This window comes from Malaya genurostris, chromosome 3, assembly GCF_030247185.1.
Source record: "Malaya genurostris strain Urasoe2022 chromosome 3, Malgen_1.1, whole genome shotgun sequence".
In the NCBI taxonomy this organism is placed as follows: Eukaryota; Metazoa; Arthropoda; class Insecta; order Diptera; family Culicidae; genus Malaya; species Malaya genurostris.
In genome coordinates this window covers 193,729,602-193,748,361 of record NC_080572.1, presented here as the reverse complement: position 1 = coordinate 193,748,361, position 18,760 = coordinate 193,729,602, and the positions used below count along the sequence as shown (strand labels likewise).

General features: G+C 38.5%; 1 protein-coding gene across 1 annotated transcript in view; it reads right to left on the bottom strand.

Annotated features, from left to right (window-relative positions):
- The window catches only part of LOC131435228 (uncharacterized), a 249,605-nt gene extending 231,589 nt beyond the window's left edge, over positions 1–18,016 (bottom strand). The window contains exon 1 of the mRNA XM_058602893.1: positions 16,059–18,016. Coding sequence (XP_058458876.1) covers positions 16,059–16,259 — 201 coding nt within the window. The 5' untranslated portion in view covers positions 16,260–18,016. The remainder of the gene's footprint in view (positions 1–16,058) is intronic.
- Between the last annotated feature and the right edge of the window lie 744 nt (positions 18,017–18,760).

The window sequence follows — 18,760 nt, the reverse complement described above, 5'->3', positions numbered from 1 at the left end:
ACCAGCTCTCTAATTGACCTTCATCTTTACTAGGAAGAAATTCATAGTGATCCTTGCTAGCTTTGGCACAAACTGTTGGCTTGTTCATTGTTCCCGAGGATCCGAGCAGTGACAAAAAGTACCCATGGCTAGAGAGGACGAAACAGAGCTCGACACCAGGCTTGGTTTTTCAAAGGAAGCAAACGGGAAAGGGTAGTGGGTTGAGAGAGAGTGATAAAGTGCTCACCACATACCATGTACCGAATCGGCCATTGCCAACCCTAATGGCTTCGGCAGCACAAGCAGAATCTTCTCTCATGGCAACCCGCAACCAGCAGACAAACGAGAAGTGTACCGAGCAAAGCAACATCCTAGCGTTCGCCGGCACGAACGATGTGACATGGTTTTCGCCCCCGAGACGGGAGTATAACATTTCAGCAAATTGATTTTAGAACCTTGTTGGAATTTCGTGCTATTATCATTAACCCGTTGGCGTTGGTAAATAGTTGCGAGCTAATACAGAAATTTTATGGTCGGCATTTGGTCGGTGTTGTTCTGCTACAATGGTAGCGTGTTTACTTGCTGTGGACTGTTGTATGGTCGCCATCATGGTTGAAAGCGGAAAAACATGTTCCCATCCACAATTAGAATATGCGGAATGCGACTGATTCAAGCGCCATCCCCTCCTGGGATCAGCAAACAACGGAACTACCACAAAAGTGCACCTGTAAATGTAACAGAGCAAATCGTTCCGTAGCATTCCCGTTCGTTTTTTTTTTCTTCTTTCAAATCTCTATGCGATGCAAATTTGAAACAGTGAAAATTCCACTTCAAATTCGCGTGGCTCCCCCCCTCGAGGAAATATCAACCTCCACGCGCACACTGCAACGGGTGAACAATCTGGCCAAGGCTGGCGTAATCTCGGGCGAGCGCTCGTGCGTAAAAAGAACGGCCCGTGATCCGTACGAATTTGCACATTCCGTGCCGAATGCCGTGGTCGGTAGCAAAGAACGGTTCGATACGGATCTGCAACTTCACTTCGTGGTTGCATCGTGAAATCTCTCCATCCCGTTCTTTCTCCCAACCGACTGCTGCTGCTGCTGCTGCTATTTCAGCTACTGACTGGTACCAATCAGTTACGCAGAGACAGGATGAAGGCGGACGGAACAGGGTGGGAACATCGTGACTGGTTTCTTTTAATTTTTCAGCGAATCTTCCTCCTTCCGATAGACAGTCAGACAGTAGGGGGAAATTGATGAGCGATAGGAAGGAAGGAAGGAAGGAAGGAAGGAAGCAGTAGCAGCAGTACAACCCTGGCACGTTGACAGCAAGGTAACACAGAGAGAAGATCAATCTTGATTCGGTTCCCATTCGCCCAATTGAAGCCCTCGCAATTTTTGCCGCTGATATTTTCGAGAAATAATTTTTCGTGCTCCGAAACTCGTCACTTTTGCCAATATTGCTGAGTTCAATAAATGTCCGCTCAAACTGTTCATGTAACATGACGTGGTTTATTATTTCGCCGGAAGATTTATCGTAGTCTGGCTGTACATGCCCAAACCGGGTGGCCCGCGATCGGTGAACGGATAGACACCGGGGGGGCACGGGAGCACGGGAGGTAGGCATCTTGATTGAAAACTAGGGCAAAAGAAGCACAAGTCGATTGCTTGCGCGGTGCTCGATGGAAAGGTTCAATTTTTCCTGGTTCACCTCACTTGCGAGAACACAGACTTGTACACATACACACATACACTTACACTCCTACACCTACACTGCAACGCTAGCGCGAACTGGATAAATGAGGCCAGGAAAACGTGAAAATCATTGCCTGATGTTTTTGCCTCTTCTGCTATCAATAGAAGATGCCGCTGCTGTTGTTGTGTGCCTCATCCGTTCGATCCCAATGAGCCGAGTCTAATTTATTGAGGGGAAAATTGGAAAACCTTTGACGTTCCGACATGCGACATTATCTCTTCCTTTTAATCTTGCGGTGGTATTTCATCTGATGAACTTTGTACAGTGTTACGTAATCAGAATGTTACTTTTAACGGATGGGATGTCGAGTCATTTGCGAACGGCTTGAAATTCTAGGAAATCACTTCTTCCAACCAGAACACGCGCACCTTCGTTTTTGTTCGATTTAGAGTTAAACTTCCGACCTGATTTTCTTTGGCGAAGTTTGGTGAAGTGACACGAAACGGGTAGGATGAGGCAGTTATGTTCGAATTTTCACGGCTCCGTTAATAGACAAAATATTTTGCTGTTGGAAATTTTGCGCGAGTTACTTGTACTATCATTGATATTATTGAGAAAAGTCATTTCTGCAGCATATCGTATATTATGGAACAAAAGTTACTGGAATCAGAACTAATTGGCTCAAGTGGCACGTTCCGCTAATTATTTGGAGATTTTCCGAGGCTTCTCATCATTTTCGTAATGGGAAGGGAACCAGAATATTGCAATGCACCTATGGTCCGAAACGGGAAATAAGCGTGACAAAAATATTTTCACTATTAAATATTAGTTTTTTGTAGTTGGTGTCTTCACAAAAGTTGTTTGTAATCAAATGGCACTCCTTTTGATGAAAAAAGTTACTAGGGTGGTTCTTATTTAGATTGAAATCTGAAATCTAACTTTCTTAATTGTACTTAAAAATGATTTTGTTGTACAATAAAGTTGTGGGAAATTTTATTGCGAGCAACTTTGCTGAGAAAAGCACCTCTCTAGCTTTTCTATTGCTCGAGTTACATCAATTTTCCCGAGTAAAAGTAGAGTGACTCCTGAAAAGTTGTCATTAAAAGAGTTTTGCTCAACCAAGCTTTTTCATATGAGCTACCAGTAATAAGTTATGATGGTTTTTTCATCAAAACTAGTCAAGCTTCAAATCAGGGTGGAAATAGGCAATTTTTTTGATTCACAGTAAATAAAAATAGTCAATACTATCTTTTCATATCACATATGTATTGTATGATTTTTGATAAGATACAGTTTGGTTTTACTTGGAATTTAAAAATGTCTTCATCGTTATCAGTGTCACTGTCTGATTTGGAAATAATATTTCAAAATAGTTAGGCTCGTTTTAATGGTGGTCATTAAACCAATCCACCAACCAATACAGTTCAAATGGCTGTCACTTACGGTTCCGGTGATATAATGGTATAAGTGACGTCAAAACGCTCAATTTTCTCGGATATGGATTATCCTATGTCAAGGCTCGCTAGGTGAGTTTATTTCGTCGGTCGAATTTCCATACTTCGTAATGTATTTGAAATTTATTCAGCAATACCGTCGTGGTGGAGTAATATCATCGATGAAAACAGCTAATAATTTGAACATACATGTCCAATCACAAAGCATGCTCTGCAGCTGATTAGTATTACCCCATTTAGTTTGAATATCATACACAGAAGTAACAGGAGTACAGGATTTTGCTACACCAATTTATACGCAACATTTCAACGGATCATTCAAACGCTGCCCCAAATGCTGCGCTCCTGTTGCTTCTATAATTACTTTTTGGTGCAGTATATTTTTACTAATGTTGCATTAACTATTGCTATTGCGCAGTGAAAACTGTTAAATTACAATTATCAATGTGATTACGATCCAAACTGATTATTTCCATTAAAACCTTGATCTAGCATTCATTTCCCTTCATCTAGTATTCATTTAATTGCGAATTAAACAACAGGTTGCCAAATCAAACACAAACAAACGAGAACATGTATTGAAACTTCTTAAGGCCATCGTCCAGGTACCAATGAGTGTTTTGTGATGTTCCACAATTATCTGGAAAAAAATGCGATGATATACATTTTTTTCTCAAATAAACCTGGCTACAAAAATTACATTCGGACACATTTTTGGAATGCCTTTTCACGCTTATCATAGAAAATCAACGAATTTCAAAAATTTCAACGAAACCGATTTTATGAAATTCGTTGATTCTCCACCGGTCTGCTGACACTCTAAGAAATATACTGTTCCCACAATTTAGAAAATAATTTTAATTTTAATTTTGTTGCCCAATTTTTTAATTCACGGAGTTCGGTTTTTACCTTTTTTTATATATATAAAAAATAGGTTTAGAATTCGCTCAAACTTTAGAAAATTTTTCCGAGGCCCGGAGGGCCGAATGACATATACCAATCGATTCAGCTCGACGAACTGAGCAAATGTCTGTGTGTGTGTGTGTGTGTATGTGTGTGTGTCTGTATGTGTGTTGTCAACTAAGAGGTCGAGATCTCAGAGATGGCTGGACCGATTTTGATCAAACTAGTCGCAAATGAAAGGTCTCCCCGTCACCCAAAACGCCATTGAATGGTTTTGAGATCGGATGTTTACTTTTTGAGTTATACGAAGTTTTATGTCAAAATTTTCAGTTTTTTGACAGTATCTGTCACAATTGACCTTGAAAACAGAATATGTTTTCAGACTTAGATTCCGCACGGTAATACCTATCCAACAAGCCATAGATTGTTAAAATCCGTCCATTTTTAACGGAGATATCGAAATTTTTGTGTAAGCGACTTTTCCCCCTATTCCAGCAGTGGGAGTTTTGAGCGCTGTATGACAAAGAAATGCTTGTGAGCAACGGAAAACACGATTTTTTATACTGTTACATACAATTGTTTCTAAGTACCAAAAAGACAGTGTACAGCATCCTTTTTCATTATATTTAGCCTCGGACCGATTTTAGCACGACTCGTTTTTGGCAACATAATCGTTCGAATATGACATATATAAACCAGATGATGGCAGAATTTTTTTTAATTGTATTGTTTTAAACTACTTACAGCAATAAATGCTGGAAGAACATAACATCCATATACCATTCGAATCAGTTCGTCGAGATCAGCAAATGCGTGTGTGACAAATAATTTCACTCAATTTTCTCGGAAAATTTCTTTTCTACAAATTCAGATTCATACGAAAAGTCGTATGCTCTCAAACAAAGTTCCTGCATTATGTTTGGTTCCGACCTCTGGTTCCGGAACTACAGGATGATATATGAAACGAAGTCGAAATTGTGTAACTCATTCTTCTCGTAGATGGCTGAACCGATCAAAGATTCAAATGAAATCTAAGAATCATCTAAGATTCAAATGAAAAGTTTCAAGATTCTATAAAACATCTTACTCTTCAGTCAGATCCAACTTCCGGTTTCGGGGATACAGGGTGATTGTTATAAAAATGTCTATTCCACATAAACTAATCAGGTTTATCGGGTTAGCAGATTTGGATAGTCGATAAAAAAATATTAACTTTTTTCAGTTTTAGTGGTATTCAGTTGTCGAATCAGAAGGCAGCTAAAAATTTAATTCGTGCTTTGATTTCTCAAAGATGTCTTCACTGATTTTCAAATATTTTGAAACAAATGTAAACTGTACAGCTACTCAGGTGAATTTATCTGACTTCGGCCATATCGATTTTAGAATTTCGGTTCCAGTATAAAATCGATTATCAAAGCTCAATCGTTTTCTCAAAAAAGCCTAATCAAATTTCAGAAACAAAAATTAAAATTAAAAAAAACTTATATACAAAATTAATTTATTTTATACATACATACAAAAAATAATTAATTTTATCCAGTTATGACTTCCGGTTCTCGAATTACATGATGATGAATTTTTAAAATTCAAACCGATATAGAAAATGACAATCCCGAAAAGCTTCAAAGTTGGACTCAAAACTGTTGTAATTTATTCGTCATATGGCCATACGAATCGGTTTGGGTTATGCCGGTTCCTGAATACCGGCTCTGGAAGTACCTTAAATTACCGTAAACTCTAAAGTGGAACTTACATATCATGGCATGTTTAATCGATTATCACACTTCTAGATTCAAATTCGATACGATTTGCAGTTTCGACATTACAGGGTAATGAGTGACTAAAATCTCAAATTGTCGCTTAAAACGACGGTCATTAAAATAATGTCATGAAAACTTAAACTCCGAAAAATATTAAAAATAAAAAAAGGTATCATCTCACTGCTAGGTGGATTAAACACGTTTTTGATTCACAATCGGAAATCTTAATTCACATTTTAATGCGCAAAATGAGCTTATTTCCACCTCTACTTCAAATATCAATATTCATTAGATGCCAGATCGATAAAAATGTATCCTATGCGGTTCGTGAAAGGTTATAAAATAAGTAAAAATTAAAGAAAAATTGGAAAGGTGTTTTTTTTAACTTAATTAAATTAGTTTTGAAAATATCTTCAAAAATCTCAAGAATATTGCATAACTCTTAAACGCCTTAACGTATCAACATACTTCCTTCAGCAAAATAATAGTATCAAATTAGTTCTACAAGTGTTCCTTTCGAGGAATGTGACACACAAAAACTACAGCCGAAAATAGATTGCAGAACAATTTTAATTCATTTATGACCAATACAACTACAGCAATCTCTCTAATCGGTACAGAACGATTTTGCAACACGATTTGCTCCTCCGATTCAATATTTTCTTCAGTAACAGATGTTGTTGGGCGGCCAGGGATCTCATCATGATCCAAGCTTGTACGACCACCTATGAAGCGTTTATACCACTCGTATGCCTGTGTTTTTCCTAGACACGATTCACCAAAGGCCTTTTCTAACATTTTCAACGTTTCGGAACACTTAAATCCATTTGCAACACAAAATTTGATGCACGCACGTTGTTCTAAATTTTCATCCATTATAAAAATCGTCACACGAAAATTTTTCAACTTCTTTGTATAGACGTCAAACAAAAACTAATCGTACGATATGCGTCAAAATTTGACAGAATGTGTATAAAAGTGTTGCCAACGTTGAAAGAATGAAAATTTACCGATTGGACAAGCGCGGGAATTTTAAAATGAAAATTCCGGTTTTTTTTTTATCATAAGGTATATAATTTAACTACCAATCGATTCGAAAAACATTTGACTCAAACTTATGAGGTCTCGTCGTTTAAGTATTTCAATTGCATACCATTGAAAAGCTGGTTTGAATTTACCTATGTTTTCACGAGCCAAAGATAGACGCAGTCAACTATGTCATGCTCTCGTCCGATTTGCGCTGTATGAACTATAGGACAAAGCAAAATCTATAAATATATGCCCTAATACATTTCTGCTTTAGTTTACTCCTGGCTGCCGGCGAGGAAGCCATAGTAATTTCAGACTCTTTCCGAAGATTGTCGAGACTTTTTAACGAAGGATCAATGAAATCACACTATTACTGAGTTTACTGGCTGCCGACTTGCCGGTTATTAACATTTTTTACATTCACATTTTTTGGTCAAAATATCTAAAATCTTCTCTAATCGCTGTTTATAAAATGAATAAATCGTAGTACTAGACATGCAATGATTCTGTACGCTATGAATCGGCCGCGAATTCTGTGAAATTAAAAGGCCAAATTCCTAATGCCAAGAATTTAATCAAAATAGAGTGGAATAAATTATTCTGAAAGAATCTAATTGTAAATTTGATCATTCGCAAAAAAATACCAAAAGTAGAGTAAGTTTGTAATTTGTCACTGTTTTTTGCATCCGCCATCATGTTTATTTTTGTATTTATTGTGTGTACCTTAGAATTATTTCATTTTTAATATAATCGTGCTCGATGGTGTCTTGCATACAACTCTTTAATTTCTAACTGGTACAATTGGTATACAAATCATGTAAAAGGAATTGGGAAGTCGATACTTCACGACTCAAAGAGGACGAAGAAAATTAAAAGTATTTTCAAAAAACCTCAATTTACGTGTAGAGTCGAGGGTGCGTAAATGTAATAAAACATCGCGCTATTTCAAATTTTTCGCTTAAAAAGGGTTTTTCCAAATTTCATTCGAATTTAGTGTAAATAACATGAACAATCCCACTACATGTGATGTTTTAGCGCCTGAGGACCCTCTAAGTATGTTCTGAGACTATGGAAATGTTTAATAGATGTTCCAACATCCAAGAACTACTTGGAGTATTGTCCTTAGGGACTAAACTGTGTCACAGCAAGAACTAATGCTTTTTTTTATTTGTGGTTCAAACTTTTAGAGCTACACATTGCTTACTTATCTATTTATAGCTGTTCCAGGTAGGTTCCCAGTCGTCCAAGAACTTCGGTGTCAAGAATATGGACGGTGTCAAGAATTTTCTGTAAATAATACTACGAGTACATACCGCACTCAATAGTCATATAAAAGTGAATACACACAGTATTCGCTTTCCAGATAATTCTTAGATGCCCACGATCTTATTTAGATTCTTTGAAAGTAAACAATTTAAAAATGCACATTTCACAATATTCGATTCCCTGAACTTCATTTTGCAAAGACCTTTTTTACGCGATCATCGCATAAATAGGAAATCGCGTTATTTCGAATAAAACGCGTAAAAAAAACGCGCAAATTAAATTCACGTAAATTGAGGTTTTAGTGTATTTAAAACTAAGAATCTACATTTCATATATACTTTTGTTTATTTACCGTAATAAAAAATCTGCTTCAAAACACCTTGTGGTACCACTAGTAGAGTTTACATGTATTCTTGTTGATTGTTCTCGAGTTGTGGTCACAGAAGTACCTTCACCAAAAATCCCTTTGGTTTCTTTAATTATTTTGAATAAAACCACAGACTTACATATGAAAATATGATCAATATAAGAAAGGTATCATTACACAACTAGGTGGAATATGTTCTAATTTAAACCAAGTAGTTGTGACATCTCTGAGAAAATAAGTTTATTTTCGTAGTTTTTATCACTAATTCTGGAACTTCCGGTACCAGATTCCAGGGATCGGTAAATCCGTAGTCTGTTTATATGAGTAACAACTAAAATGACCGGAGGTATACTCGAAGCGATGAATATTTGATTTTGCGAATAAAGTTTGTCAAGATTCTGTTCCTACGCATAGCATTATTAGGGAGTCTTCTCCAAATAATGGTTCCATTGATAGCCCCTTTCAATGATAGTATTTTCCATAGCACTAATGTCTTGTAACAATAACGCTCCTGGGTTGTACAGAATTAAATTCAACTTGGTTAAGAATCTGTCCAACCTTGACCTTTGTTGGAATTATTCAACAAGTTTCTTGAGCAAAATATTGTTCCACCTGACTGGAGGCAAGTGAAAATTATCGCCATTCAAAAGTCGGGGAAACCAGCTTCCAATCACAACTCATATAGACCCATTTAAATGTTGTCCTGCATCAGAAAATTATTCAAATAAAAATATTCTTCGACGTCTCGAAATTTGGGTCGAGACGATTGGTTTGTTGTCAGATACTCAGTTTACCATATGTCACAGGAAATCGACCCTTCAAGATATATTCCTATTCGTTACAGTCTTCTAAATGTCCCTAACTCAACTTTATTTTCCGACACATCCAAGCAGCGCAAAGTGCGTGGAATCCCGGAACACCTACGCTCGTTGGAAATCCAAAAAATATTTACAAGTAAGTTCAGGCATATTGACTCTGAGAAAATGTTTTACACGGACGAATCACGAATTGAAGAGGTCGGTATTTCGGTTTCATTTGGGCTCCAAGAACCTGCATCTGTTTATATAGCAGAGTTAGCAGCAGTTAATTATGGTTTGAGTGTAATCGTCACATTATCTCCAAACCATTATTTTCTCTTCACAGATAGTCTGAGTGCAATTGAAGCCATTCGCTCAAACGCTACTGGCAAAAATGAACCGTTTTTCTTGGGCAAAATGAAACAGTGCCTGAACGACATATTAAATAATAATTATCAAATCACAATAGTTTGGGTTCCGGTTCATTGCTCCATTTCAGCAATTGAAGAGCCGATATTTTAGCCAAACGTGATGCTTTTGAGAATGAAATTATTGAGAGACCGATTGCTTTCAACGAATTCTATAGCCCGTCCCACCAAAAAACACTGGCTAGCTGGCAAGCTTCTTATGATAAAGATGATCTGGGTCGGTGGATGCACTCAATTATTCCTAAAATATCGACAAAGGCATGGTTCAGGGGACTGGATGTGAGTAGGGACTTCATTCGTGCGATGTACAGACTCATGTCCAATCACTACACGTTAGATGCACATCTCCTTCGAATTGGACATTCCGAGACTAATCGTTGTGCTTGTGGCGAAGGTTATCGCGGTATTCATCATGTCGTTTGTGGAGTATCGTGATGTCAGATCTCAACTAATAAATTCCTTGCGTACTCAAGGTAGACTATCCAATGTCCCAGTTCGAGACATTCATTGCTTGTCATGACCTTTCTTACGTGAAACTTCTTTATCATTTCATTAAGTCCATTGCAGTTCGAATTTAAATCTTCCATGAGCTCAACCAATAGCCAGCTATAATAAATAAATAAATAAAAGTGATGAACTGATACAAACAAACCTAAATAGTTATAGTTAGTTATCATGTACAAAATAAATGTATTTTATTTAATGCAATTTATAATAGCAAATCGCTTGATAAAAACATACTAATATGATATTCGAAATGAATTACGTTTAAAGTATTATGCATTGTGGATGCCACGGCGAAGAAAAACTTCTGTATATTGCCTATGAAATAAACGTATTTATGCTTTGTCTCTTTATACGAAGGCTTGAAATTTTAAACACGTATAATCCTGTAATTCCGAAACAGGTAATCAGATTCGGACAAAACTTAGGAGTTCTGTTTTAGACTATAAGACCCCTAATTTGAATCTAAGTGAAGATCAGATCAGTCATCTCGTAGAAAAGTGAGTGTATATTTGACACAGACGTTCTGCGATCTCGACAAACTGATTCGAACGGTATATGACACTCGGCCCTCTGGGTCACGGTTCGGTTTGTGTGGCAAGTTACATATGTGATCTACAAATTGAAACAGTTTTGAGCCAAATTGAGAAGATTTTTTCCCTCCGTTGGGTCACTGCTCTTAGTAATGGCTTGAAATTTTAAACACTCATCACCCTGTAATTCCGAAACCAGAAGTTGAGTCTAAAAAAATTAGAAATTCGGTATGGGACCGAAAGACCTTTCATTTGAAACTAAGTTTGTGAAAATCGGCAGTACGAAGTATGAAACTACGATAAATTTTCCTACAAATTTTTCTAAATCCCGACAAGTTCGTTCAAGCGAAATCATCTTTTAATAATTGCAATATGAACGTCATTTATTTCAATTTCATTCTCATCACACCAGATTATGGTAAATCATTTTTGGTCCGAGTGGGTAGTTTGCCCTCTTATAAAAAGTCATCGACTGCGTTTCTATTGTTCATGAAAGGAAAGGATTATACAAGTAGATTGTTCATTGATTTATTATAGCGTGTAAAATATCATCAGTATAAAAACAAAGCTTCCATTCATCATTCAATCTTTTTTAAATTTTTTTTTCTAGTATACCCAAGTAACCAATAAGCATCAAAACGATCTTGTATATTTTCCTGGTATACGAATATGGAATTGCCATTATAGTCTTATCAGTCCTACATGCTAATGTAGAGCTGATATAAAAGCACAAAAGGCGAAATATTTAGCCGTAATAATGCAGAGGTTGATTACTGCACTAGTAGAGTTATTGTAAAACAAAATGTGAAAATGTCAAAATTGAAACACCAAATACAGCTTTGCCAATGCTATTAAACATATGAAGTTTGGTGTTCAAAACAAACTTTCACCTGATTTATTTTATATTCCTTATCATTAGCAAAACTGAAATTGAAACAAGAAAAAGTACAACAGAACTGCTGGTCCCATTTAGCTACTATGAAACGAACCTAGAAACTTTTTCTTCGATTTCTTTGTTGAAGTGCTGCCTCTATATGAACCATGCCGAGTATAATTTAGTGTAGTGAACTATGTTCAATTTAAATCGTATTACTCTTTTGTTCAGAGACTTCTCTTTAGCAGTGATGTCTAGTCAAAATATTTAATTATTCGATTTTTAACAACATTCGATTTACAGTGAGCAGAGTTAGCTGAATAAACAAGAGAAATGAAAGTAATCGATGGAACTATTAATTTGATTCCTAAGGTTTCGTTTTACACCAATCAGCTATATACTACTTGATGAATGCAAAGCTGCACTAAGAAGAAAATTAGTCCCAATATTTGTTTTCATGCTCATGTTATGTTTGCGTAAGCCAAACTGATCTGTTCAGATTTACCACAAAAAAACGATAGCAATATATCGGTATTATAATAACATTATACTTATTCGATAAGGGCACTATATTAATATTTACAGCATAAAAAAGGTTAACGCTTGTACATTTTTTTATTAGCGCTTTATAATCACATCGAGCCAACCTTGATGCTACGTAATTGCAGTGTTCTTATGTATTAAAATTTCAAATACCACATGGCTTAAACGCAATGTTAAGACTATAATAGGTGCAATGTAGGGAACACAAGAATAACTTCGAGGAAAATTTAATATATATTGGAACTTTTTATTGGGGTATTTTCTTTAACTGATAGTATAAAAAGAAATTACACAGAACTAACTAATTAACCAAAGCTCAGAAATAGGAATTGTTCTGCAAGTTTTTGTTTCAATATCTGAAAATAATTATTGAACTGTCAAAAATAATCATGCTCTTGAGCTGGGTTATTTTTGACAACGATAAAATAACTGCTCGACTGGTAAACGATTATTTGCCAATCGGTTCACAGCCTAAGTGTTCTAAATTTTCATAAACAGTTTTATCATTTTATCGACTGCTCTCTGATCTAATATACAAAAAGTACAGGTGTGTAATGCCAGAGACATAACTGGATGTCGTGAATACGAATAAAACTGACACTCTTACTTTATACTTTAGAATATAAATTAGTTGATCGATTGTGTGAATTGTGCAAGTTTTGCCCTTTTACACTACTAGAATTTAAAACGATACACCTAAACTACAGTACAGATTAGTTACATTAAACATTCTGACACACAAATATTACGAAATAACCAGTATAGTTCTTTATGATAAAATATTGGTGGTTCTGAAAAGAACCATTCATGAAGACGTTCGGGACGAGTGACGAGTTGAGTTCAAATTCCGATGGATACCATTGACAGCCGATACTGATATGTGTTCTGTTGGAGTCTCCTGGTTCTTCGGCTTGCGGTAACAAGCTTTGTATTTCGCTCGGAGATTCCTCGATCGAATCATAATCAACACGATGACAACGACAGTTAAATTCGAAATGAATGGCTTCTGAGTCGATGCTAACTTTATATTTGAGTTGTTTGTGGTTATCTCACAATGTTCAAAATATTATCGTAAATTCCTGATCATATTTTTGATGAAATGGTGAAAGAATTATGTTGCTGCCGTTATTACAAGTCGAGATATTCACGATTAAGTTCTGACCATTCTTCCATATGGATAATTTTGAAAAGGCACCCCATAGTAAAGTAAGTCGTATTCACGACAAAAAGCTCACATTTTTGTGTGAAATTGGAAAACTTCTATAGGATTCCACATCCACCCAGCTACCCATACTATCTGCCGGGCCTGCCCGATGAATACGTGTTGCCTTATAATAATTGCCAAATGTAATCCTTGAATTTAGGATGAATTGAAAGCTCTGTTCATAATAAATAAATTCAGTTTTAGACCAAATCTATCGACTTTTGTATTTTGGTTTAGAAAAAATGGAATGTTGAATTATCAGAGGATTGAATATGTTCTACTTTTATGCAATAGTTGAGCAAAATTAGAGCTTGGACCATAATAGAATAATTTTTGGCTTTTGTGTTGAGATACTGAATTGGAGTTAGTGATGACTCATCAATTATTCAATCAGCTTCATTTATTTTACTTAACTAATCACTTCTATCACAGAACACTTAATTCGGAAAAGTTTCACCCTGCACGACTTTTTGTTTACCAATATTATAGCCAAACTTTTCAATCATTCGTAAGTTTGGTGGTAGTATTTTTCTTCTTTGACTTTTTTTGTTCCGATCGAGCTTTCAATGAAACCGTCTCCTCTCGATTTCCACGGGAGCAAGGATCGATTTCCTCAAAATCCAGTATAACAACTCGGCCTACGGAAGCCACCGAAAGTTGCTTCGGTGCAGATTGTGATCAATGATTAAATCTTTTCCTTGCCGTTCGTCTCTGTCAGTAGGTGGCGAAAATTAAAATCAATACAGTAATTTATATAGATTAATTACACTGGCTCGTGTTTTCCCATTCCATTACCCACTAGCATTTGCCGACCTCTCACATGACTGACAGCTCAGGGTGTCAGTCAAATCAGTCAATCTGAACCTTCCCGTGTTCTCGACTGTGTATGTGTGTGTGTGTGTGCGTGTGTGGCGTGGAGAGCAGTGGCCTAGATGGTCTGTCAAAAGCAGAAAATTTCCTCCCGTTTTGGGGGTCGGAGAGAAAGGATCTCACTCTCGTACCCAATTCCATGTGAAAGGATTCGCCAGTGAACAACTCTCAACGGAAGCTTTGATCTCTCGTTCGCGCGCTCTCTCTCTCTCTCTCTTTCTCGTTTTCCTCGCGTGTGTCACACATTCGAGTATGAAGTTTTCGTTGGTATGGCGTTTTTTTTTTTCTTTGCTCATTTGATTCAAGCGAAAAGAGATGTTTTTCTTCGAACAGGGACAAACAAGACGAGTATGTGGGACGAATTTTTCTTCTAGCAGTTGGTCACTTAGATTGGAACCCCAGCTTCTTTTCTTCTTTTTTTTTGAGTCCTCTGAGAATAACTAACTGTACGACTGGAGTAGATTTGAAGTTCAATCTGGTATCGGGGAGGATAACTTTGACAGGTTGAAGTGTCATTTCGACGGGAAAGCTAAACGTTGGAAGCTTCGAACTATACACGAAATGGAAGATTAAAGTTAATCGGGCAGCTCGTATATCGGTGACCCTCGGACGGAACGATGAAACTTTTCCTCCGAGGAGACTTTGGAGGGAGAGTTCTGCCTTAGTTGAAGGTTTTACTGAACCATTCAGTACACGACGTGTGAGCAAACACTTTCGGTCAATATAAAACTTTGAAAAAGTTCTCCATCCGCCTAAACCACAGTAATAAGTTGACACACATGTGTGCCATAGAACATGCTCACAATATCAATCACAACAGCAGCAGCAGCAGTTGGGATTTATATTGAACTGCTTTCAGGAAGAATGCACAGTTTGGCAAAACATTCGACAACCAATGGCTTTTCAGAAATCCTTGAATATATGGTAGCCATGGTGATGTGCTCTCCGCAGCTGGCTGCTCTCGCAATCCACCAGTCGACAACTTCGGCTAAGGATTAGTATCCCGAGACAGTGGTCGTACAGAACACAATTATCGTCAAGGATTCCACGGAACCGTAAAGAGCTAGCTAATAAGCACGTTGCGCTGTTAAATCCAGTTCAAACTGAATTCGAAATGGAAGCTATGAACCAACAAAACCACACGAGAAAAATAATTTAATTCAAGTGTCCCTCTTGAGAATATTTATTCGTTTTTTATTGGACACAGTTTGCATGAATTTCGACCAGTCACCAGTCAGTAGGTAGACGGAAAATTGAACCCAGTCAACCCAAACGAAACGTTAGTAATTTCCCATTTTTTTTTTCCTTGAACGAAATAGTGGGCCACCAAGACGATGGTGATGATAACGATGATGTATTAGTGTGTCAAATCAGAATTTATCCTCCCACTCATTATAGTTGCAATCTCAGTTCTTCTAGTGCCTGCTGTCCGAAAGACGAATGAATGTGTTGGTTTGGGTTTTGTCTGTCTGTCAGGCGGTGAGTTTCCCTTTCTCTATATCTCTCTCTCTCTCTTGCTGTTTGGTGACTGTTCGTGGCAAGGATCTGTGGTCCCTGCCACTGGGAATCATTCGCACTAATACAGGCACAGGACGTCAGTTGAAAGAAATCAAACGACTCTCCTGCTCTCCTGCCTTAGAATCTTGAAGGATCCGAATTTTATTATTATATAATTGATGAATGATATGTGTTTTTCGGATTTTTTTCCCCTGGCACTGAATGAAAATCGCAAGATCTTCTACGGCTAACAACGGACAAACCAAACAATGGACAAACGGAAACAACGAGACGGCAATTAATCATCTAATCATCATCATTCGATTCCGATCATGTGGCGAACAAATGTAGGTACCTGGAGATCCGGTGCTGAGTTGGGTTGCGCCAGATCGCACGCTGACAACCACGGATTTATCCGTGATAGAGCTTCCGTATTGTCTTCCTCAAATTTGCCCAACTTGCTACCTTGACTGGCACTGCTCTGTTGACTGGTGCCTCGCCGAGCCCCCGAAATAAACGCAAGCGCCATCACGACCAGCCCGGGTCCTGGCCGCATATTGACCTCGGGTTCGGCGGCGCTAGCATGGTGCAGGCCCGCTTGAGACGCACTTGCGACTCTTGATGACCTCGGGGCTCGGGCTCATGGCCCCATCATCTCAGTTTTCTAACGTCCTTGCGTATGCTTCTTAGTGGTATCGCTGCACTGCTGCAACGGAACACGGTATGCTGCTGGTTGTAACACTGTTTCTCAACACTGACCGTGGAACACTTGCGGCCATCTTGATCGCACACAGTTGTACTAGGTTTTTCACACACCACTCGCGACCGAAAAGGCCCAACAACTGGTCGGAATTCCTTCGGATAGGACGTGAACCGCGATTCTGGGACGGCTACTGATAACGGTCCGTCAAACTTTTCGCTCATCCGCGGTTACGCTACGCGCTGCAGGATGCCGATCCCTGCTTCTCGATGGTGGCCCCAAAACGGCATTACAGTACAGATAGATGGCGCGGCGAGAGCAAAGGGTTTGCGTGCGCAATCAATCGATATCACAACTCATGCGTACTACGAGGTCACTGATTAAAGCGCTACTTCACTGCAAACTACTCGCTCCAGAAGGCTCTTTTCATCCCTTGAAAAAACAAAAATCCACTCATGGGAAACTGGGAACTCACTTTTTCTCTCTTCTTTTTCTTTTTCTCTTCCTCTCTCTCTCTCTCTCTCTCTCTCTCTCTCTCTCTTGTTCCCAACTGACCCTTGCTGGTACTTTGGGGAAAAATCTGTTTAAACACTCGCCACCAACACGAACTAACTGACGAACTACCAGCACTTTTCTTTTCGGTTGTTGTTGTTCCACCTGTCTCCGTCGATTTGATCCGTCACTCGTGCTCAGTTCTGGCAGTTCTTTCACTGCTACTAATTCGCGGTCCTCGAAACGGCTGAGTTACCACCGATCCAACAGGAGTAGGCCATCATTACACATACATTCGCGGTTCCACACTCAAACAACGATTAGCACTGGCCTAAGAGCGCTTTTCTTTGCTTTGGAGCCAGATTTTATGGAGCTCTGAATAGCCTACATTTTCACACACGCACCAGGCCATCCAGTCAGTCAGTGACAGCGCCACCAGACGACAAAATCAGCAACGAATTTATTATAAACACACCGAGAGTGAGAAAGAGAGCAGCAAGTGCCAGCACCAGCAGCGGAGGGATAATACCGAGAGCACACTTCTGTCACGACGACGAAGAAGAAGCAGCAGGAGCAGCAGCACTAGCAGAATCCCTAGGAAAAAGGAAAACCAATCCCACTGCGAAGATTTTTTTTCGTCGCAAGAACTGATAGTACCACAAATTTGAGAAACTATCATATATTCCCAACGCTGAGTCTAGCTTTCAATTCGATTGGTCACTTCGCACGGAAATTTTCAAACGAGTCCATCTGCAGTGGCTGGCGTTTCACGGTTCAGCGAAGTTTTCCAACAGTAGAAATTTTCAAAAAAGCCACACTTTTCTGCCTTTCCGACCAGTTCAAGTTTTCGATTCGCAGCTATCACACACCAGGCAATGATTTTCAAATTTCACGTAAGGACGATTTTGCACACAGTTAGCAGTAATTGTAACACACGCTGGAAGTAGGATATTCCGGAAGGAAACGGAACCAACAAATTGCACAAGGAAAAAAACTGATTCACTGGCTGGCTGACTGATGATGGTCACCACACTCAACTACCGCACCAAAGCTATCGCCTGATGAGGTTTCGCTGATGGTGTCGTCCGCATTCCTTTATCGGTGTACACTCACTGAACGACTGCTCCCGACCAAATGGAGGCTTTTCCCCAATTTTCCAACTATGTTGTTTCTCTCACCCGACGGTTCAATAAGGGTTGGAACTCATTCTCGTTGCGTTCGTTCTCTCTGACTCATCCGCTACACTTTGTCACACCACTCCAATACGCAACCAACAAAAAAACTCACCACTCAGCCACCCTCCAGCGTGAGTCCATTCAGCTGCATTCGAATGGACTGTTGGATTGCTGGTTCCACAGTCGACCCGAGTCGATTAAGATCAACTGAAACAGCGATTTATGACTATCGATTTCCATTAGCACGATTCGTTCTACGGTAGTCGGTTTTGTTTACACCAAATATTATATTCACTTCTTTCGCCAAAACACCACCCACCCAAATTACACGACCGCGACTAAACTATGCATGTAGTTCGATTACGGTTCGATGCGGGGCAGCGTGAATAGGTTGTTGTGATTACAGCGGAACGGCATTTCACTGATCTTCAACATGCTTCGACTACATACAGTTCAAATAAATCAATCCATTCGAATCACACCCGCATCTCTTTCTAACCGACGAATATTGTGCTGCACATGCAATGAGTCAATTCTGAAAAAATGTTTTTAATTTATCCGTCATTCGTAAATTATAATCCAACGTAAATTATAATGTAGCGATACATCGTTGGTGTAGCGCGACAAATGTTACGTTGCACGACGTAGGCAGTAGCAAAACGGAAAGCTTTGTCAATCGATGCTAAGAAA